This window comes from Sipha flava, unplaced genomic scaffold (genome assembly GCF_003268045.1).
Source record: "Sipha flava isolate LNK unplaced genomic scaffold, YSA_version1 23_pilon_pilon, whole genome shotgun sequence".
NCBI lineage: Eukaryota > Metazoa > Arthropoda > Insecta > Hemiptera > Aphididae > Sipha > Sipha flava.
Genome location: NW_020272884.1, coordinates 99,483 through 124,483, shown reverse-complemented (window position 1 = coordinate 124,483; position 25,001 = coordinate 99,483). Strand labels below are relative to the sequence as shown.

Sequence of the window (25,001 nt, the reverse complement as noted above, 5' to 3'; positions counted from 1 at the left end):
ATATTAAACCTCATTATAACATTTGTATTATATTTTCACTTGAAGTATTCGCAATGAATTATGTATTATTAAATTTATTTAAACATTAATGGAGGTATTTAACCTTAGATCATATACAATGGATGGAGTCATACAAATAATTTGTGAAGCCAACATAATAGTAGGACCGCAGTGATATGCGCATACGCGTGGCATCTTATCATTAATTTTTGGCCCAAATATTAATTAATTGATTATTGAACAAGATAACAATTAACTATAAAGTATAAGTGTTTGTTAAGTTTCTAATTGCATTATTATAATAATATAATTAATTATATTGTATTTGCTACGTCAAAATGATGATCAATAACAATGTTTCGTAAATTTAGAATTAGTGATGCCTAAATTCAATTTTAAGCCGAAAAACAGATTGACATTTGATAAGCATGCGCGCATGCGCAGATGTCACCGGTCCTATAGTTATGTTGACTTCAACTCATTCTATAGGTGTGATATGCGATGATTCTATCCATTGTATATGATCTAAGTATTTAACTATTTTAATTTAAATTTAGCAATATATAAAACTATTATAATAAAAATGATATTAAGGTTTTATCTATTTTATCACATTTTGATAGCTGCAAAAAAGGGGCTAAAAGTAGGCAAAATTATATACGGACACAACAAATTTTTTCCTGGGAAGATTCATTCGTATTTTGTATTACAATCAATTGATTACAGCTATGTTATCAGTGTTTTCATTATTAGTATTGATAAACGCACCGTGGAATGGGTTATATAAAAATTCAAAAATTTTATGTTTTCAAAATGCTGCTTGTGGACAATCTTTTTCATTTTTTTTTCACTTTCGTTGTCTATAAATATATATTAAACTAATCGAAAAAAAATCGAGAATGGCAGTTATACAAGACAACAAAAATGACAAAAATTTGTCTAACCACTTATTGCTTTTGAATAGAGTAGATATTAAAAATATACTAAATTTACCTCTAAAAGCCACTCAAAGAGTAAAAGTTAGTGATTAGTAATATTTATACAATTATATTCATATTTATAATCATACAATTTTTTCAGTACACTTGTTTTGAAGTATCCCAACATTTTATAATTTTTGGAGCTTCCAGTGGTGGATTATATGTATTTCGCAGACAACCTTGTGAATTTATACAACTACTTCCAAATAAAGTAAGGTTTAATATTGTTAAGATAGTAAAATTTGAATAAAATATGTAATTTATATTTTTTAAAATATTTCGTAACTGGAGTATATATTTCTATGGTTTGAAAAAAAATAATAAATAAATTGTTTTAATTATTTATCTATCAACAATTGTAAATCATAATATCTACAATTATATAATATACATATTAACATAGGCGTAAACTGGGGGGCAATTGCCCCCCCCTAGAAAAAATTAGGATGGGCAGTGCCCCCTCTGGTATTTAACATACCTTGTTTTAAAATAATTACAAAACAGCTGGTTATAGCTATTACCATAACATTTTTTTTTTAAATTTTAAATTTTCGCTTATTTAACATAATGTTAGAAAATGAATAATTTTATATAATAATATGTAGGTAGTAAAGCGGCATTTAGCTTCGGACACCCTTTTTGTTAGATATGTAATTATATTTTTTGCCCCCCCCCACCAATAAATTTCCAAATTACGCCTATGCATATTAATATAAATATGTAGTTTACTATTAAAAATGCACTTAAGAAATTGCATTTTACAATTTTTAATAATTATATCATAATTTATTAACTTAATATAAGACAATATTATACTTAATTCATATATATATATGTATATATACATGTATATGTTTTTATTGCCTAAATTTGTTATTGTTCATCTTATATCCAGTATAAAATATGTTAAAATCAAATCAAAAGTTAGTAAATAAATAAAAAATAAATTAAAAATCAAAAAATTAAAATAATTATAATAATCATCAACCTATTAAACTATAAATTAAATAATAATATATATCAAACTATTGTACCTTTTATATAAACAGGAAGGATCTGTAACCCAAGTTGCTGTGTCCAAAGATGAAGATCTTATTGCATTTGGTACTCAAAAAGGGATAGTGTGTATATTGCAGAGAAATGAAAATGGGGTGGGTGCAAAGCTGTTAAATAAGTCTACTGAACATTTAGGACGTGAAATTACTGCTATGGAATGGACTTCAAAACATCAATTATATTTTGGTGACTGTAATGGAAAAGTAACATCAATTTATGTAACACTATTTGTCGTGAGTAAAATGTATATTAACTAACTAAAAAAATAGTACTTTATCAAGCTCTTATAGCTTAATAGGTAAAAATTATATTTATTACATTTTAAAGTATATAGTTTAAAAAACTAGAATTTGCCTAATTTTCTACCTTACCTAATTTAGGATATGGAGCAGACAAAATTAGTTATTTTTGCATTCTAGATGAATTTATCAAATGTTAAACTATATAATAAAAAATGTAATCATCTTTTATATATTTTTCGAGAAATCAATTTTTCAATTAAAAAAATAATTTTGATTACAATTGCTGTTCATACCCGTTTAATTTATGAAGGCTTTTTAAGGCAATAATCAATAATATAAATTACATGTTTAAATGTTTCATTTAAAATCAATTATAATATATTTCTTATTTTTTGTCATATTCAATTTTAATTAATATTTTTTAGCGAAAAGCCATCTTTCAAACCCCACCATATACCATGATTGAGCTGGATTCAAAAGTAATTCAAATAGATAGCTCAGATGACTTACTAGTAATTTCAACTTTAACAAGATGCTATGTTTGTGATATGACAAAAGAACAATTTAAACAAATTGGACAAAAACCTAGAGATGGTGATTATGGCTGCTGTATTGTTGCATGGAATGAGAAGAAAATATTTTCAGCTCGACCTGGCTCAAGGATATGGGAAGTAGAATTAAATGGTATTGTAAGAAGTACACATCAACTGAAGTATTGTTTAGCTATTCCACCAACACTTAATATTTGTGCTCAAGAACCTTTGGATCTGTCTAGAACTTCTAGTAAAAATTGGCCACCTCAATCACTTAATTTTAAAAAATTGTATAAAATTTGGGAAAACTGTTTACTTACTTATACATCAAATGGTATATTTATACTGGATATGTTAAAAATTAATGTACTGTTGTGGTATGATGGATATAATGATATACAAAATGTCAAGTACATTGAAGATAGCGTATATATTTGGTCTAAGGGTGAACTGATTGTTGAAAAGATAATTCCTCTCCAGAACTTTTTGGTTAGATGTTATGAATGTGGAGATTATCTGAAGTGCATTACCTTAATTGAACATTATTTTGATAGAATAATGGGCACAAAATGTATCATTGATGAATTGTACCCTCTTATTGATATCGATAAAAAGATAGACTTGCCAGTCAATACAAACATTTTGATCTCAAAAATTAAAAAGACTAATTATTTAAAACAGCAATTTTTAAAGTTACCTTCTGGAATTTACTCTTTGAAAAATGATGTGTACGTTAAAAAAAACTATAGATTACGAAGAAGTTATAGTTTGTTTTCAATTAAACCTGATAAATTTATATTACGTTCTAAGTCAATGTTAAATATACATATAAATTTAGAAAAAATTAGAAAAACTCAAAACTATTCAGAAAATGATTATTCTAAACTAAATGATAAACACATTTTTGATCAGTTATATATGGAACTAAACATTCCTTCTATACCATTTGTGTCATTGGCAACTTCTGATGTTTTCCACGATACACTAATGGAAATAGGATCAAATGTTACTAATAAAATTGCAAAAAGTAGTAAAACTCTAAAAGATACGTTAAATAATTTAACTACTAGTACAGGTAAAAATTATTTGGTGCCTTATGAAGTAACAGATAGTATTTGGCGACCTGTTCCTCAACCTGTTAATGAAAATGAAGTAGATATTTCCAGTTATCAATTGGATCTTGAACATCGTGAAAAACTTAATTTACTTCCTATTTTGAATATTTGTAAAAAACTTCAAAATGGATATGAATTAGATGTTGATTGTTTACAAGAGTTAGTTATTGGTGTATTGGAAGTAAAATCCAATCTAGAAAATGTTTTACACATAACACAAACAAGATTTCCATTTCATCAGTATTTAAAAGAAAAACATTTAAATACCATTCAAAAAGCAGTAAATGACAGTTTTTCTAACAATTTAGTAATTAAATGGGCTGATATATACGCTGAAGATATTTTGACTATTGATAAATTTGATTATCCAGAATTCTTTACATACTTTTTAGCTGAAAGTGATTTTAAAAGAGATATGAAACTTAGTGAATTTATTACATTATTTGTTCAAATTATAGAAATTGGCAGTATATTTGATTTTTTACAGAATAATAGCTTGAAATGTTCATATGCAATATTTTGTAAGATCTTAAAAATGGACTCTAATAACGATGGAAAAACTGAAGTACCATTATTAATGTACTTAAATTCAATGTATGTATTTTTGAAATTAGATCAAATTGAATCATTTCGTATACTTGGGTACAAAAGAAGTATTAAACCAATATTTGTTTTTTATTTATTAATGAAGTTTTCTCAATTGAAGTTGAGTGATCATGTAAAATGCCATAATATTTTTTTAAATTATTTATCACACTTTGGTGGAAGTCTTTTTGATGATTGCAGTGTTCTTTATTATACTATTTATAGTTTTGCTGTAATAAACAACACGGCTAATATTTTATGTAACTGTGGATTTCCTTTGGGAAATATTGATGGTAAATTTAAAAAGCTAGGGAAAATACTTATTGATTATTTATCTACAGCCGATAAAAATTTGGAGCAGTTGCATATAATTTTACATAAATTTGAAACATGTAATTTCACCACTAATACTCTAGAAGATATGATTAAATGTCTTTGCAAACAAGTACCTCATTTTTGGTCTATTGTTTTAGAATCTGATTTAAAATTAAATAGCTCCAAGTATATAAAAGTTATTCTTTCTATTCATTTGGGTTTGGTAGATCAATTGAATATTCATTTGAATAACAAGAGTGAAATGTTATTTGATAAAATATTTATATTAAATCATTATTTCAAGAATGGCTTGTGTTTAAATTGTGGTAACATTGGAGAAAAAAATCAAGGAATTACATGGACCGATTTAACTGCTTTAGCATTTCAATATCTCAGTTTAGGAGAAATAAAACATTTGCTACATAAACATAGGAATAATATACCGCGTGGAGATATTGACACTTGGTAATTATTAATTAAAAAAACAATTAATGTTTTTAGTTTTATCAAATTTTATTTTTTAATAATAACTAATTTTAATGCATTAGGTTTTACCAAAGCTTCATTTTGACACAATTAGTGGGTGTAACCTTGAAGAATCCTTTGATACAAATGTTAAAACATGATAATAATATATCAGTAGTGAACATAAAGGTAAGAATACATCATTTTAAAACAAACTAATAAATTTAATTTTATTACATTTTAATTAGTTTTTTTAATATTAGAGTTACAAGAATATCTTGACTGCTTTGGAAGAAGATATGAGTCCAACTATTCAATTTAAAAATCTATATTCTAAAAAATCACACTGGGGTATAAGAATTGATGTGAAAAGTGGTTATTGTATTTGGTGCTCATTACCATTGAATTCTGATCCATTAATTCGTGGTAAAAATAATGGACTCGTATCATTTAAATGTGGACACTCTTTTCATACTGTATGCATTCGCCAACAAATAGATAATATCCAATGTGCATTTTGTCAAAGAAAATAAATTTAAAATATGTAAAATGAAATACCACAGTAAGATATAATTATTTTTAAAATAAGCTGTAATTAATAATAATAACAAATTTAAATAATTTATTTAAAATTGTTGAAATATTAAGTTATGAAAAAAATTATGCTACTTGCTACATAATACCACCAATTCCATCTTATTTAAATTAATAAATAATAATTTTTGTTATATTGTAATATTATATCAATTGTTATGTCATTGAATGATGTTGATTTGTGATTCAATTTGTTTGATATTTGATTAAATTTTATTTGTTATTTATACTTGTTTGTTTATGTAAACATTAACCTGAATTCAGCCATTTGTTAAAACACTTGTAGTAATTTGATTAAAACTGTGTGTAACATACTAAATGAAGGATATTAGTTACAACTTAAATGTCACCGTAAGACTTGTGATGGTAACATTAAAAAATGGATTCTTTTTTTTTTTCTTATCAAAGGTAATTTATGTTTTATTATATTAATATATAGATACTTATATTTAACTAAAATATCCACTAATTACTTTCCAAAAGTTCATAATAATTTTTATTCAGTAGGTTCTATTTTTAATTTAATCTAGTAAAGAAATAATTTCAAATAATACATGTTTTATATGTATTTTTTTTAAATATACTAAAAATCTTATAATACTTAATCATATTGATTAGTTATTGGTAATAACAATTTAAATTCACATGTAAAATTTATATTACTTCATGATTCTTTTAGTGTTTTAATTTAATATATATATATATATATATATATTAATTGATCATATAATTTAGTTATTTAGGTATGGTCAATTATACCGTTATAACTTATATTAGCTTCACAATTAAACATATCTTGATTTTAAATTTAAATTCTTAAAACATAAACACATTTCATAAAAAATAAATTTTAATTAAAAAATTATAATAAATGCTACTTTTATCTTATAACATTTAAATTAAGCTATAAGTTGTAATCATACACAGTTGAATGTTATGTGAGCGATTATTCTTGCGAGGAATGCCGGACAGACTGTCAGATCGGTATGTGTATGAACGGAATGGAAACAGTGGCGCCTACTTAGAGTACCAAGTGGTGCAATTGCACTGATTTCTCATGAGTCCCGGGGGCCAACATACATTTGAGAGCCCTATTCTGGTCTCTGGAGCAAACACTATAAATGCATAACTATTTATCTGGATCTTTAGATTGTTGAATAAAATGTAAAGTCGGCATTGCTAAATAGGTATGCAAAAAAATATAAATATATCATAACTAATATAGATAGGTAACTATAAAAAATGTTGATTATGTTTTTAGTTAGTGACAGGGCTCAGGAAGCCACCCCAAGATTTATATGCTATGTTAATATGTTATGTAACTACTATATAGAAATAAATTATGATGAATTAATAGATATAATTTGTAATACGAGTCAACACATATTTAATACCTTAAATTAAATCACTGATAAAAATTATTATGTATGTTGTAGTATTATCTTAAAAATTTTAAATAATTAAGTTTTTGATTTTGAAAAACTGCCCTAAGAAATACCAACCAGTGAAGGTAAACATGCATTTGAAAATACATTTAGAAAAAAAATTATTTCAATCAAACGAATATGGTCATATGGATGTAGACCAAAGTAAATTTGGGGCTTTATAATTATAACTGCATTGGTTTATGGAAAACCTGTGGGCGCCACTAAATGAGTACGTTCAAATGTGAAATAACTAAATTAAAACAAATAATAAAATATTTTGCGAAACGGTATGGTACTGTGTATGACTAGTATGAATCATGTTTAACACGTAATTTGAGAGCACAAATTATTTTTCTATGCAAAGTAAAAATGTAGACTTATGGTCGCTGGGGGTGCTTGAAGCCGTTGTATTTTTATTTGGCCTAAGTAAAATTGTAGAAATTCAGCGCTACTGTACTTACCTATTGGTTGAAGATGTAAGTGAACACATAACTTGTAAAAGTGTATCGTTATAAGATGATTTTTAACTATTAATAGATACATCCATAAAGGCCTATGAGTTTACCTTGTGCTAATTAAATAATAGTATTTAATTATTATTATATTTTTAGTTTTTATTGATAACTAATTTTGTACCTACCCATTCAAACTGTAAATTTTAATATTAATAATATTATATTTTCTTTAGTCTATATTATTCTACTAAAAATTGAAATTAATTATTAGACAGTAATGTAGTGTTTAGTAACAAAAAAAAAAAAAAATAATAATAGCTCGTACCTTAGATAAAATACGAAAATTTTTTTTGAAAATGAAGGAGAATTAACATTGGTCAGTTATTTTTTAGTTTTTCAGTTTTGTGTTGGTAACTTTCCTCAACCCTTTATAAAAATGATTATATGGTTGCAGTGTCGGTCCGATGGTTTGTGGGGCCCTATATATATTAATGTATTAATGGTTTAAATAAATATATATTTATTTATTTTATTATATAACTAAATATATACTATAATTATATTTTGAACCGCCATCGGCGATAAAAAATTTTACATTCAAGTACATGCGTGTAAAATACTGCATAGCTATATATAATTAGTACCGTCCTAATTTTCGTCGATAACAACCCTTTAACTCTTTTCCTGAGAAAATCTAATCTAACCCACATGGGTCGCAATTTGCGTACTACTTGGACTATATTATTTTTATTTATAGATAAAGTGATATTCGTAATACCTACATAATTTGTGGGGCCCTATATAACCTATATAAGCGCGGGGTCTGGTGCAGTTGCACCACTGTACATCCCCCCACCTAGGACCGGCGCTGTATGGTTGTATAATACACATCTTAAACGGATTTGACTGATATTATTAGAATAATCTGTTTGTTCATGACATATAGTAATAAAAATATTGGAACCGGTCCAATGTAATTTACCAATAAATGGCTGGTTCAATGTGTGATCTACCGACTACATTTTTATGCTTGTTATATTCCTACTGCAAAAGTATTTTTTAAGTCTGATAAAAAAAATCATCAAATATTTGAGTTTTTATCGGGTGGTATCACCTTTATTCTTTAAGTTGGCGGTATAATAGTGGAGATGCACCGTTAACTTTTATATTATATTTGGAATTAACTAACTTCCACAATAACTCAACTTTTTAAGCGTAAGCTCCAGTATTTGGATCCACAAATTTATCTGTAGGTATGGTTTACAGTTTGATGAATAAATCCATGGTCCTTCGGAGAACTATATACTCGCCACCAGTGGCGTAGTTGAGAATGTTTCATGGGGGGGGGGGGGGAATCAAAATAAATTTGTATGGCAAACTTGTGGGGGCAATGCTTGTGAAATTCAGTATCACAATTTAGTCTGATATTTTTTAATACAATGATAATATCTTCAGCAAGGCTTACTGCTTCTCTTAAATCAATTTTTTCTTTTTGTAGCAACTTACACAATGGTAATCCAAAAAAAAAACCAATTGGAAAAATATTTTATTATAAAATAAAATAAATTATATTTATTAATTACTATTTAGTTATATAACTTGTAAGGATACAAGAAATTCTGAATCAATAGTTTTTAATAGTATATTAGCATACGTTGCAGTGGAATCATTCCAATTAGAAATATTTTCTGTACCTATGATTCAACTACGAATGCAAATAGTTCATTGAAATCTGTTACCGCATCATAATGCTGCACCCATCGTGTAGCACACAATCTTTTTAAAGTTTTAACCTTAGGATCCTCATTACTATTTTCAATGTTGGTTAAAAGAACATTTTGACAATTTGGTATATTAAAGAAAATATAAACTTTTACGGATAAATATTTATAACAGGATTTTTTTTTTTTAGTTTCGTAATAATTTAAAAGTTTGTATTTGAGCTATTTGTAGGTTTAAGACAATATATAAATACAGCTCATGGGAGGGGATCTATCCCCCATATCCCCCCCTGTAATTACGCCCCTGCTCGCCACTGATCGATGTGAATCGTACCAATTTCTACCTCTGTTTTTATTATTAGTAAGAACATTTGACGATCTCTCTTTTCTACATTGAAAAATCAACATTCAGTTTTTTTGTAATTATTACAACACAAACCAAATACCCATGGTCCCTGTATTCTATTTCCGTAATTTTTTCGGGTATTTTCTACCGGAGTTTCAATTTTATAATTTGAAGTTTCATCGTTATCTTCATGTCAAGAGCGTATTTGAGAGGGGAGAAGGGGACATTCGCCCCCCAGTGGCGCCGAACTAATTTTTTTTATGTGTGGCAATTTTCATTAATTGATACCCACCTATCTTTACACGGTATGAAACCTAAGCCGTGATAGCAGAGCCTCTCACACCCCCTGGTCAATTCCGATTTTTTAAACACAAAATATTATTTTCACAAATAAATTGTATTATTTATTGAATTTTTGCATTATTTAATATTTTAATATATATATATATATATATAAGTACTTTAATTTTTAATTAGCATAGAAATTAATTATATAATAAACGATCATCAGAAAAGGATATTGACAATAAATCTGATTTATATTTTATATTTTTATTAAGATCATATTATGTAGACATGCAGTTAGAGATGCATTGAGAGTTTCATGCACTAATAGAAACTATTAACATAAATAATATCATAATTAATTAATAAATATAATATGTTTATTGCTTACTGCATCCTGTTTACCTACTTATTTGATTAACACAATATTTTTTTAGCACTGAACTTAATGATGTTTTTTTTTTTTATTTAAGGCCTTTGAGACCATCTTGCCATAGAACAAATCCTTTCCCATTCTTCTCTATTCTCCGCTACTTCCTTCCAGTCCCTGTGATCACATTCCGCTCCGCCAGCACTTAGGAAATCTTTTTTAATTCCATCTTCCCAGCGTAGCCTTGGTCTACCCAGTGGTCTTTTTCTCTTTGGGTTTTCTTGGAGTACCCTTTGAACCATTGAATCTTGCTTCCTAACTGCGTGTCCTGCCCATTCCAACTTACTCCGTTTGATCTCGTTTATAATATTTGGTCTATTGAAAAGCTCCGTCAGTTCTTGATTATGTCTTTTTCTCCATCCTTGAAGCTCTTGATCATAATAGGTCCATATATTTTACGAAGTACCTTCCTCTCAAAAACTGCTAATCTTTCCTCCTCAGTCTTTCGTAACGTCCAACATTGTGAACCATACATGACTATTGGTCGTATGATTGTCAAATACAGCTGAGTTTTAACCTCTTTTGACATGACTTTCGAGCTTAGTAGTTTGCCTAGTGCATAGAAGCATTTATTTCCCATTTTTATTCTTTGTTGAATTTAAATTTGACATTCATTCTTCTGCGTTACAATCGTGCCCAGGTATTTAAAATCTTCTACTCTTTTGAACTCGTACTGACCAACTGTTATGGTTTCGGTTTCCTGAAGGTTATCTAGTTCCCTACTAACTTTCATGTACTGCGTTTTCTCTATGTTGAGATGTAGCCCTACCTTCTTTGCCGATTCTATTAACCTACCGCATAAACCTACCACTTTTTGTTCGTCTTCTCCTAGCAAGACTATATCGTCTGCATAGGCGAGCAGACTGAAGCAAGTTCTATCCATTCTTATTCCTTCATCTCTTCCAATATTTATTTTTCGGGCCACCTTCTCTAATACTAAATTAAAGAGTACTGGCGACAAGGTATCCCCCTGTCTAAGTCCGGTTCTTACCTCCACCATCCTCGATGTCGCGTTTCCTACTTTGACTTTGACTTTAGTTTGTCTTATACTAGCTTCCACTAATTGTACTATTTTCCTTGGGAAATGAAAATGTTTCAAAATTTCGGTTATGCTAGTTCTATCTATACTGTCATACGCCTTTTGAAAATCAACGAAGATAACATGGAGTTCCTTATTATATTCCCAGCTTTTCTGGAATAACTGCCTGATTATAAATATCTAATCTGTCGTTGACCTATTTTGCCTGAATCCACATTGATAGTCCCCTACCACTTGTTCGGCCAAAGGTTTGATTCTATCCAGGATGCAATATGATAATACCTTATATGTTGTATCTAGCAACGCTATTCCTCTATAGTTACTACAGACTTGCTTGTCGCCTTTTTTGTGTATTGGGCATATGTATGCTACTCCCCAGTCTGTCGGTAAAATTTCCGTCTCCCACACTTCTTTTATCAACAAGTATATACTTTCTATCATGGAGCTGTCCGCATGCTTTAAAATTTCCCCTTGAAAGTCATCTTCCCCGGGTGACTTGTGATTTTTGAGCCTTTTGATCTGTTGTTCGATTTCTTCCTTTGATGGCGGTGGGCAGGGATCATCATTGGGTTCGTTGTGTCCATATATAAATTTATCAACTGGTGCTTCACAATTGAGTAGCTTTTCGAAGTACTCTGCCCATTTCTCCATTATTTTTTCCTGATTCGTCACTAGGCTTCCATCGTCCTTTTTCAGAAATTTTTCTTGTCTTCTATATCCGCCTTTAAAACTATTTACCTTGTGATATAGCTGCCGTGTATTGTGTGACCTATAATCCTGTTCTGCCTCCCTCATTAAATTTTGTACATACTTTCTCTTTTCACACCTCAAAATGTTATGTACTTCTTTCCTTTTAACTCTAAAGATTCTTTCTTCCTCCTGATTGTTAGTATCATTTAGCCATCTTTCTCTTGCTATTTTCCTTCTTTCCAGGGCTTCTTGGCAGATAGCATTAAACCAGGGTTTCTTCGTTCTATGGGCTTTCCCTAAAACTTTCTCCGACACATTTCCAAGGGTATGTTTAATTATTTTCCATTGCTCATCTACTGTTTCGGGGTTTGAGTTTAATTCTCGCGCCATTTTCTGTATGTTCTCTTGAAATTCTCTAGCTTTCCTACTATCCCTGAGTTTCTCTACATCATACCTGACAATTTCCGATTTCATATTCCTACTCATTGTTTTTAGCTTAACCCTAAGGATACTAGCCACTAGGAAATGGTCTGAGTCGCAGTCAGCTCCTCTGTATGTTCTTACATCCGTTATGTTATTGGCAAATCTCTCATTTATTAATATATGATCTATTTGGTTTACGTGCCTACCATCAGGTGACACCCACGTCCCTTTATGTATGTTCTTATGCGGGAACATTGTACTCTTGATTTTAAGACCTTTCCCTATGGCCACAAGTTTTGTGCCATTGTCATTAGTCATGTCGTGTAAACTGTGGGTACCAATAGTTGGTCTATATGATCTCTCTTTCCCTATTTTGGCGTTCATGTCTCCTAGTACAATTTTTATTTTGCTATTACTAATCCCTTCTAGTAGTTGTTCTATCTTAGTATAAAAATCTTCTTTTTCTTATTGTGATTTGTCCTCCGTGGGTGCATGTACGTTAATGAATACGATATCGAACCATTTAGTCTCTATTTTTAGCAACGCCAGTCTTGGGTTAATTATTCTAAAATCTTTTATCGTTGGTACTATGTTCTTACGTACCGCAAAACCAACTCCATATTGTCCTCTTTCATCACACCCCCGAAAAGGATTGTCATATTGCCCATGTCTATACTTCCTGCTTCCTTCCATCTTATTTCCTGCAGAGCTACTATTCCTAGACCATATTTCTCTACTTCCTTAATCATACTTTGTGCAGCACCGGGTTTGTAAAGAGTTCGTACGTTCCAAGTTCCAAAAGTAAGTTCCGTGTTTCCGTTTCCATGTCTTTTTCCATTAAATCTAGTCCGAGGCTTGTTCTTAGGATCCTGAACAAAACATTTTTACGAGGCTGGGTTGTTAGCCCTGTGCTCAACCCCCAACCTGGAGGACCAGATTACCCCAACCACTTAAGGTCAGGGTACGGCTACTGAAGTGTACTGAGGGTACACTGGGCGATGGGAGCGCCACTTTCCCTACGCCATAACTTAATGATGTAAAAATATTAATAAATAAGTCAGAGTCAATGTCAATATCATTTTCACGTGAAATTAACATCAGAGAATCCAATCGTCCTTCTGTCATTGTACTTCTTAATTTAGTTTCAATTCATTTTAATTTTGAGAAGGCTCGTTCTGAAGACGAACTTGATACTGGAAAGTTATTCCAACGATTAACGCTGTATAAATAGCTGCAAACACTTCTTTTAGCCCATTTTGTTAACATACCATGTATAGTATATTTATTGTTCCAGAAGTTGTTGACAATATGATTTTCTGAGTTCTTTTCTTTGACGTCATCACTGGTATCATCATCACATGGTATTGGCTTATGTAACTTCACTGGTAATTTTATTAACTTTGCAAACATTAAATATGAATTTACAAACTGTATTCACGTCTCAAATTCTCAGTCTTAACAAATTGTCTATACTTGAAAAAGTGATAAATCTTTATATAGTGGTGTTGACTGGTCATTAAATCTTTCTCTTATTTTAGTACACACAATGTCAATGATTGTGAAATATGTGTTAATTCTAAAATTTGTAAGTGGGCAGCTGATAGATTCATCAGACATAATTTTACCCGGCATTTTATTTTATTTTTTCTTCTTCTATTTGCTACTAATGGTGTGAAAGATAATTCGTTACTTCTAGATAATACAAACTGATTTTTATCTTCGATTAATTTTTTAAACTGATTGTCATCTCTGAAAATTTGAATATTTTCAAATAGGTACACATTGTATATATTCAGTAGCAACCAATAAATAAATTTGTACGCCTTGTAAAAATATACTTAAAGGATTAGTTAGCTCAAATATCTGTTTAAATATAAAACTAGTTAATATAAATGATTCTAATAATAAATAATTAATTAAACTTCCAGCCTTAACACTTGAAATACGATCAACACCATTTTGTAATTCGTCTAATGTGTCAATTAAGAAATCGTATATCTCAAAAACTGTATGAAGAGCAGCAGCATGAGATGTCTACGTGGTTAGTTTCAACTCTTTTTAACCTACGTAATGGCTTACCAGGATATCTTTCTTTTTGTATTGTGAAAATAACCCTACTCGTTTTTTACTGCTGCCTATGAAATCATATAGTATTTCTAAATTACCGAATATTTAGCCTGGGGGAAGTTACTTGCTGCATCTACTATAAATAAACTAAATTTGTGTGCCCAACACCAGACATAAGTAGCAGAAAGGTTATGTTCTTTCATTATAGCCTGCAATCCATTATAGGCACCTCTCATTGAAGCCGCATCATCGTATGATTGGTCAATTAGATACTTTTTCCAATCTATATCCATTTCGTCACATTAATCATTGTAAACAAATGTTTGTCAGTAGTTGATAAAGTTTCTCGGACAGCTATTAGTCTTTCAGGGACTTCACTAGTGTTTTTATTTATGTACCGAAACACTATTAATAACTGCTCCTTTCGGGAAATATCAAATGTAGTATCTAAAAACACGGCAAAATATTTGGCATTAATAAGCTCATCTTTAATTGAATTACGTTTGTGAGTGGTAATAGCTTGAATTAATTTGATTTGCCGATGCCATGAGATAAAATTGTATGTGTGTTTTCTCTTCAACTGAACTTCAATTAAATGCGATGCTAATGGCGATGAATATTTTGCTAATAAAATTGTTAAATCTTTAAAGTTTCCACGGATTTTATCTTTCCAACCTTCTCTATGGCCTCTAAATGGTAAACTAAGTCTACCTAAATATAATGTAATGTCTATTAAATTGTTGATAACATCTTTATTCATTACTAGATTTTTCATTTAATTTTATTTCATTGATCAAATAAAAAGAAAAGCTGCTTCTTTATAAATTGCTTTAATCGAGGCAAAATTATGATTTTCCGTAACTTCGTTTTTACAAATTTTGACAGGTCCATTTTTCCAATCTGAAAACCCATTGCATATCTATTCACATTTCCTATTTTTACCAAATAATGCATAATTAACACAGTTATTAATCTAGGACATCCACTCTCGGCGAACTGACTCTCTACTGAGTGGTTTTTTCCACAACCAACTATAATGAAATGATCTACCTTGAAAATGTTTGGGAAAACACTCTGTGGGTATTTCATGAGAGAATGGCTGCATTGTTCCACATTTAAATAAATATTCAATTATTTCAGTACTTATCTTTGAATTGAGTTAATTATTTAGGGATAATTTCCAAATTCTGACACTAAAAAATAGTATGGAATTAAAAATTTGGTTTCCAAATTCAAATCTCAAAAATTCTACTCCAATTATCTTGGCATTTGTCATATTTTCAATAACTTTTTCTAAAATATTTATTTAAATTAAACATATTTTAAGTTAAATTGGCTATTTTATTTTTGATAGTTAGAATCTCATAATATTGATAAATAGCAATTGTTATCAAATTTTATTTTTATGTCTACTTATAAAGAAAAAAAATTTAGTTTTACCATATTTTTGTATTGGTGTAAAAATATGGGTACGGTTAAATGTTCCATGGCTTTAATCATATTTGTCATTTTCTTTTTTTTTTTTGCTAAAAATATCATAAACAATTTAGATTTATATATTTTAAATTAAATACCAAGATAGGTAGGTAGGTAGATAGAGTATACTCCAGTCTCTAGTACCTATAGTTCATAGATGTGTATATAATAAATAATAACTTAGTAACTAGGTACCTACTTAACTTTTTCATTTTAATGTCATCAACTAAAGATTTGTTTTCTCGTTTTTGTGAAAAATAATATGATAAAACATTGCCTGAATTCGTATATATATATATACAATTTTACATTAAGTTATAAAACGGTTCCAATTTATATCGTTCAATATGCATAGACGCAACTAGGGGGATGCTTGGAGGTGCTATAGCACCCCAGGCTCAAATTTAGCACCCCCAGTTAAAAAATTAATAATTGAAAAATTGTGTGAAAAAATAGTGTTTTTTTTTTATTTCATATAGTTATTTTTATTTAATGATTTTATCAGAAAGATGAATTGTTCATGACTATTAATTAATTACATCGTCAGAATTACTTGAAAAATATTCCACTAGTTATCGTAAGATAATACCAGTATAAATATTATATGTTGTATATTGTATAATATTTTTTTAATTTGTATATTTCCTAGTGCAGTATAACCTAAATAAAATAATATAATGAAATAAATAGGCAGTGTTGAAAAAATACTTTTAAATTGTATTTAAATACAGATACAAATACATCCATTAAGAATGTATTTAAAATACATTTCAAATACTTTCAACAATAAGTGTTTAAGAACAAATACAAAAACTTATCACGTATTTAATTAGTTTTCAAATACTTTTTTTATCTTTCTATTCTACTAGTCGGTAAGCCAAATTAATTTTATAATAACTAATTTTAAAATACTATCATGTAACATTCAAATATTATTAAAAGTTTTTGTACCATCTTCTTAATTATATTATACTGAAAAATGAAAATAAATAAAACTTGTTTTATAATTACTATAGCAATTCTTTAATATAAAGTAATAAAATAATTGTTGAAGAGGATATACAGAGCATTTAAAACAAATCATTCTCAAAAATTTTTGTTGCACTTTAGTAACATAGTTTTTTCAAAGTGTTCATCATTCATTTTTCCTCTTTTTTTTGATAAAATAGCTCCCCTATATTCGTTCAACTGGAGCACTAGACGGCAGTGGAGTATTATACTTGATAAGAACTTTCTTCAATATGGGAGTCGAATGAAGAGTTTCAGCTATAGGAGTTCTCAACATTAATGAGTGAAAATTATAAAATACTAGCTGAATTACCCGTCGTTGCCGGGTTTAAGTATATAAATGTATTTAACCTGCCAAGATTAAATTTTGTTAAATCTATTGAAATTTAAATTAATTAAGATTTTTGAAATAATATTTTATATATATTAATTTAGTTTTTAAGATAATGATTATTATAATAACCTATTCGATAAGTTATAGCTTACAACTACCTGAACCTCTCTACAGTTTGGTATTCTGTTGAATACATATAGCATCTCACTTCTCCGAATATTTTACCTTTTGTCAATAAGTTCATGGTCTTTTTGACTTTTAACCGAAACACTCTTGCAATTATATCATGTCGATCATATGATCTTTGACCGGGAAGTAAGAGCTCTTTTATCTCGTCCCAGCAAGGATTACATGTAAAAGTAATAAAAAGGTCAGGACGACCGTAATGTCTAACGTAGGTCATAGCATCTTGTGTTCTTTCGTGCATGTACCTTGGCCCAACAGTAAAAGTTGACGGGAGTATAACCATTTGGCCTATCTGATTAGCTTCTATGTCTTATCGTCCAATCGCATCTTTTAAATGAATATAACTATCTGCACGTAATTTGGCTTGGTTGTTTTTGATGTAATTTAGTCTTTCAGTTTCAATTTTGGCGTATTCATCTACTAAATATTGACTGAAAAGAGAACGATAATAAACTAAATAGTTGTCTTCCCCTTCTCTGACCATTATTCTATATGAGTAAAAACTTGATGCAGAGACAGTTTTTTTAAGCGGTAACTTGGTTTTTGGATCGCGTTGTGGTATATTGATTGCATACCCATTATCCCCCCCAACAAAACATTAAAGGATACTGCAGTGCGTCGTATGCTCGATGTATCTCACTGATACGGTGAAGTGAGTTACTTCGGTTTTCGAGGATGATGTCTCTTCGATCAAACTGCTGATCTACTAACACTAAAGCAACTTCATTTGTCGTTGGTGCATTATACCTACCTCTATGTTCTTCTGGTGGTTTTTTATTTGCATGTATTACAACTTTAAATGACTCTGAAGGAGATATTTTATCGATGGTAAATTGTAATGATTAGGGAACGGATTTTAATTTAAATAAATATTTTTATGTAATAATAGCATCGGAAAGTTTTCGATATATGTATACGTTTCATTTAATTTCAAGTAATCTGATGCTAATTTTATTTTAAATATTTTTAAATATTTTAGAATAATTAAATATTTTTAAATATTTTAGAATAATCAAATTTTTTTACAAATAAATACATAAACTATGTAATATTGTAGAATTTCCGTGTATTTTTTAATTATTTTACAAATAAATATACGTATTCTGTATTATTGAAGAATTTCCATTTTTATTTTAGTATTTTGCGATACGATTAGGTTTCGTACTGTACACCTTTGACATCAAACGACGATTCGATATCTTATCTAGTTATCTAAGTAGTAGGTAGTAATTTCAGTATATGAATATATGCGTTCACTTTTCGATCAGTATTCGTATGAGCGTTATTTTTGTATTGAGTCCGTGTGTGTAGTTTATATAATATAATATTGTTAACTATTTAAATATGCCCAAAGTAGCTCGCACAAAAAGGTCAAAAGTTAGTATTTATTTGGAAGAATTTCCGAATGAAACTTGTAGGAGTGATGGATAAGTTTTATACTGTCAGTCTTGTGATAAATCAGTATCTATCGACCAACGTGGTCAAGTTATTCAGCACATCAATACCAGTAAACATAGAGGCAATAAAGACAGAAAGCTTATATTTCAACAAAATTGTATATCTACATCATCCGCATCTACCAATAGTAAGTCAGTTTTTAATGATGATTTGTATCGTGCACTAATACGTTCAGACATTCCTCTTTTTAAATTGAAAAATGTTGCATTTAAAAATTTTATGGAAAAATATACTGGTCATAAAATTTCCGACGAGAGTACACTTAGAAAAAATTATGTTAGTGGTGTGTATGAAGAAACTATTTCGAAAATTCAAAATATCATTGGAGATGGCCCTATTTGGGTTGGAGTAGATGAAACAACAGACGCCGACGGTCGATATATCGCAAATGTTACTGTAGGAAAATTGAGCACTGAACCATCTAAACCATTTTTATTGTGCTGTGAAGAATTAGATAAATGCAACCACAAAACTATATGTCAATTATTTAATAATGCAATGGGTGTTTTGTGGCCGAATGGTTCAATACACAATAATGTACTTTTACTTTTAACGGACGCCGCGCCGTATATGTGTAAGGTGGGAAAAGTGTTGGACACATTTTATCCAAGAATAATACATTTAACTTGTCTAGTACATGGTTTTCATCGTATAGCTGAAACAATTAGATTTCAATTTTCAGAAGTTGATTCGTTGATTTCCAACGTAAAAAAATATTTTTAAAAGCGCCAAGTCGTATACAAACATTTAAAGATTTGTACCAGGATTTAATTCTATCTCCCGAGCCTATTATAACTCGATGGGGTACGTGGTTATCAGATGTATTATATTATTCAAATAACTTTGAAAAGATTAGAAACGTAGTCTTAAATTTAGATCCCGAAGCTGCAATGGCAATAAAAAAAACTGTTGAGCTCATAGACAGTAAAAATTTGCAAAACAATTTAGCATTTATTTCGACTAATTTTAGATTTTTGGTTGATACTATTTTAAAATTAGAAACTTCTAAAATGCCACTAATGGAGAGCTTAGAAATAGTTGATAATGCCATAAAGCAATTAGAACGGGTTCCTGGAGAAATTGGAGTTTTGACCAATTCAAAATTAAAAAATGTATTGGAAAAAAAACACAGGTTTTAATACTGTAATGTCAATAAGAGACATACTATTAAACAAAACTCCAAATAACAATTATTCAGAAATTGAATACACTCCAAAAGAAATAATGTGTATGAAATATGCACCTGTCACATCCGTTGATGTGGAGAGGTCATTCAGCCGTTACAAAGCAATGTTAAGACCGAACCGCCGCCACTTTACATTTGAAAATTTCAAGCTATATGTTGTTTCTAACTGTTTCCCACATGAAGACTATGATGATTCAGAATAGATTTTTAATTTTTTTATATTTTTTAATTAATTATTTAATAATTCTATGTTATTTTCAATTTAAATATCTAAATATTATACATTTATAAATAAATATTTATTAAGTAATAAACAAATATATATTTTAATATTTTTAATTTTATACTAAATTAAAATCCGTTCCCTAGTAATGATCAATTGTAAATTATGCGGTGGCATGCTTAGTAAATCCAATGAGTTTAAAAACTCTGTTGGATAATTTACAACTTCAGTAGCATCGCAAACTGTATCTAGATTTGTATGACACCAAGTTTTCTGGTAACAAATTTTGTATCTTGAGATTCAATTCGTTGACCTCCACATTTTTTGCTACTAAAATTGCTCTTTCTGTCAGCCACTCATGGTTTGAGTATTGTCTGTGTACACTGGGACATATCTGGTCAATGAAAGCATCTTGTGAATAAATGATTGTGCAGAAATCGTTCGGTAATTTTATACATCCCGTTTCATCTGTAGTAACTTTCCCATCTCCAATATTTAACAATTGTTTTGAGAATCTTTTGCACGCAGCTTTTTTTGATTGAATCGAAGTCGAAGTATCGAAATCGTTCGCTATCTATCTTTATATATATTTCGACCATGAATTGTTGACAAAGCTTATGCATCGTAAAATAACTTAGTCCTGATCGCGTCTAATCATCAACCGATATGCATAATAATTTTTTGAACTAACATTCTTATTTGTTTTGGCACCTGTTGCGGGATCTTTTTGTTTAATATTTATGCAATACCCGTCTCATTTACTACCAAAAATAAAATTAATAGTTTTTAAATAGTTTTTAATTGTTTTTTAATAATTTTTTAATAGTTTTATTTAATATAATTCATTTTCAATAGCACAGTTATCGACTTGGTCAAAAAATATTAAACCGATTTCAACCCTTTAAATTCAAAATTTCGAAAAATCCTTTCTTAGCGCACGTCTACATCATAATAGCTATCTGTATGCCAAATTTCAGCCAGATCCGTCGAATGATTTGAGCTGTGCGTTGATAGCAGTCAATCAGCTTACTGTTTTATATATACAGAAGAAGATAAAAGATAAAATAGTATAATAATTAAAAAAAAAAAAAATGTGATGACAGATGACTGAATTTTCAATAGTATTTGTATAAAAGTATTTGATTTTCAAATACAAATACGTCCAAAACAGTATTTAAAATACTTCCCAAATTTTCAAATCAAAAAGTATTTTAAAATGATTTTAAATACTACAAAATTATTTAAATACATATACTCAAATACTTTACAAGACTGTAAATAGGTATGTTACAATTTATGCTTGTTAATATTTATAAATTAAAATATTAGTGTATGTGTGTTGTTATGATACATTTAATGATTAAATTGAGATAAGGTACTTGGAGTGTTGGCGTAGCCCCCCACGGGTTAGTGTGAGCTATGTAATTTCAGCATCCCAAATATTTGAGCTCTAGTTGCGCCTATACAATATGTCACATAAACAAATCAAACTAGACATTTTAAATTTTCATACAAATTTTAGAACAAATAAAATATAAATACAAATATTAAAACACCATTTGTCAATAAAAAAAAAAAAACAATTTATTATAAATATAATATAAAACGGTAATTTCACAGATTTCAGGGCAAACGCCATGTTTTTAACGTCTTGTTATATTTAGTACATACTTAATAATATTTGCTCTAGTGAACCCTATGTGAGTATGCGTCGTGTGATCAATAATTGAATAACTTATCAGTTATCAGTGTAATTACCCATAAATCTATAAATTATTTTCAACTACTTTCATACTAAATTAATAATTAATAATATATAATAGCATTTATTATACTATTATTACTATTTGTAATCAATGATAATAGTCGATTTCACATTGCCATGTATTTCTTGTTTTGTTCGAATAAATCAAAGAAATCTAAATTTATATAAATTTATATTATTCTTGTATTACAAAAATATATAATCTAGGATAACACCAATAGTTTAATTATAATAATACTATCGTGTTCGTTTATATTATGTTTTCACTCTGTATCTGCTGCGTAAAAAACTGTGAACTAGCAGCTGTAGCCGCTGTTGTAGATTTATAAATAAATTAAGTATAAAATTGGTAATTTATCGTAATTAAAATATAGTTTTCTGCTTCTCCTAACGCAATCACACTGTGATACGGTGCAGTGTGCATGCTACGACACTATGAATAGACCGTTCGCGTTATTTGTAATATTATGTTCACTGCTCCTTCTTATCTTAATTATAAAATTGTAAGTTATTTTATACTTAAAACCTACTAATGCTAGTGGGTACCCACCCTCTAAATTAGGTGTGGCAACCGCTACACCTAACATATAGGTTCAGCGCCACTGCCCCCCCCCCCCCTGGCTCGTATTTTTTTTTTGAATATAATACATTTATTTATTTAAAAAATGTAATATATAAATAATTAAAAATATAAATTGGTCTATCATTATAACAGGAACATGAGCTATAGGTAATGAACTGTAAATTATTTTTAAATTTGTATTGAAGAAAAATTAGTTTCGCTCCTCCCATGGTCTCAACTCAAATACGCCCTTGCTTTATGTGGGCCGCAATCACCATGTTATAAGCGACCGCGATAAAATTTTCGTTTCCCTTGAACGAAGGATTCATCTATCTGTACAATGTAACCAGGACCTCCCATTTTTAGTCTTTTTGAAAACTGATCAACAACCGCGTTATGGCATCAATTTTACCAATAAATTACAGTGGATTTACTTCTACCTATCCATAAAACTGCATAATGTACTGGTATCATATATACTAAGTACCAGAAAAGTGCTATTATTTTTGATGGAGCTAAATTACTATGAAATTTACTATTGAGGTCTATGTAAGTAAAAAATGAATTTTTGTTGTTTCACGTAATTGTCTACCACATTCGGTGTCATGAATATTCTTTTTTGCTATAAACCAAACAATTGTTACTTAAAAGGTTTTTACTTTTTAAATATTCAACGCATTTTACTTCATCGATAATTATATTTCTGTATTAATTTAAGGTCCAAAACATACATAACATTAAATCAAAACATCACGCGTGAAAAAAAAAATTAAAAAAATTCACCAACAAATAAAATGATACAAATAAACGCTAAATGGTAACTGAATGTCAAAATGATATTTTAAAAATACAATACAGTAGTAAAAATCATATATATCGATAATTATATAGGTATAGCACTGTAGCGTGAAATATAGGTATCTTTTATCGGAAGATTACACATTCTACCTACAATACTTTATCGTATATAGTCATTTATTAGTAGATCACACATTGAACCAGTGAAACATTCAAATTATTTTTTTCACCCGAAACATTCAAATTATTGAGTATTAAAAAAAAAAAAAAAAAAATTACAAATAATAACAAATTAACATAGTATAACTTACGTATTTGATTTTAGCTTTTTGCTATCAATTGTTCGACAACGAATCCCATAAATCCAGTACTTTATGGTACACCAGTAAATAATGGAATGTTGAACTCATGGACAGACCAACAACCAGTAAATCTAGGAACGACAAATAAATATAATGCATATAGCTCTAATTCTCAAGGATTACAACCAAACATAATAGATCCTAATCATCATCAAAAAATTAATTATGGACAGCAATTAACAACTCCAAAAGAGCCACAATCATACAATTTTCAAGAACAACAAAATTTGCAAAACCCTTTTCAGATAGATGAAAAGAATTTGGTAATGAAAGACCATTTGAAAAAACAACAGCCGTCACAGTCAAATTTAAACAGTGTACAATATCAATCAACAAATACACAATACCCAAATCACAACTATATAAACACAAATTACAACCAACCAAATTATCAGAAAAGTCAATCGACATTTCCATTAACTAAAAAGCAACCAACAGAATCACAGACACAACATGTTAAACCTCAGTCATATCAATTTAGTACACCACCAAAAAATGAGAAAGAAATACCGCAGTCGGTCTCGATGACTATTTCTTCTTTATCAAATGAATATCAGAATCAATTTTCTTTAAAAGCAAATCAACAGCAACCACAACTATCAAAATTATCTCATCCATCGCAATTTAAAACTTCCGAGGTGAAATATGAACCTTATTCACAATATCCGCAAGATAATCCCTCTTCAGACCAATTTAAATCACCGTCCCTTCCAATTTCTTCTTCATCAAAACCGTTTACAGAAAAAGAAAAACCTGAGATACAAAATACACCACAATCACTACAACCACCAAAATTATCACTTCCGTCACAATTAAAATATGAACCTTATTCACAATATTCTCAAAATAATCCCTTTTCAAACCAATTTAAACCA

General features: G+C 29.1%; 2 protein-coding genes across 3 annotated transcripts in view; both read left to right on the top strand.

The window, feature by feature from the left end:
* The first annotated feature begins 281 nt into the window (after window positions 1–281).
* On the top strand, window positions 282–5,885 carry LOC112684060. Its single transcript, XM_025555359.1, has 6 exons — window positions 282–1,019; window positions 1,081–1,191; window positions 2,030–2,269; window positions 2,704–5,291; window positions 5,375–5,480; window positions 5,555–5,885. Exons 1-6 carry the CDS (start codon window positions 900–902, stop codon window positions 5,822–5,824), a joined length of 3,435 nt encoding a protein of 1,144 aa, XP_025411144.1. The 5' UTR covers window positions 282–899; the 3' UTR covers window positions 5,825–5,885.
* A 286-nt stretch (window positions 5,886–6,171) lies between these two features.
* The window catches only part of LOC112684061 (putative uncharacterized protein DDB_G0282133), a 28,146-nt gene continuing 9,316 nt past the window's right edge, over window positions 6,172–25,001 (top strand). The window contains exons 1-2 of one of the 2 annotated variants that reach the window (XM_025555361.1): window positions 6,172–6,293; window positions 24,090–24,891. In XM_025555361.1, the coding sequence (XP_025411146.1) occupies window positions 6,204–6,293; window positions 24,090–24,891 (892 nt within the window). In that variant the 5' untranslated portion in view covers window positions 6,172–6,203. Of the gene's footprint in view, window positions 6,294–24,089; window positions 24,898–25,001 lie in introns of both variants that reach the window. The other variant, XM_025555360.1, reaches the window with a different exon arrangement.

What these genes read in the sequence shown, in the direction of transcription:
- LOC112684060 (XM_025555359.1), top strand. Translation starts at nt 900, where the DNA reads ATGGCAGTTATACAAGACAACAAAAATGACAAAAATTTGTCTAACCAC. An exon ending in AAGCCACTCAAAGAGTAAAA is followed by an intron (nt 1,020 to 1,080) that starts GTTAGTGATTAG and finishes CAATTTTTTCAG; the next exon opens with TACACTTGTTTTGAAGTATC. An exon ending in CGTGGAGATATTGACACTTG is followed by an intron (nt 5,292 to 5,374) that starts GTAATTATTAAT and finishes TTAATGCATTAG; the next exon opens with GTTTTACCAAAGCTTCATTT.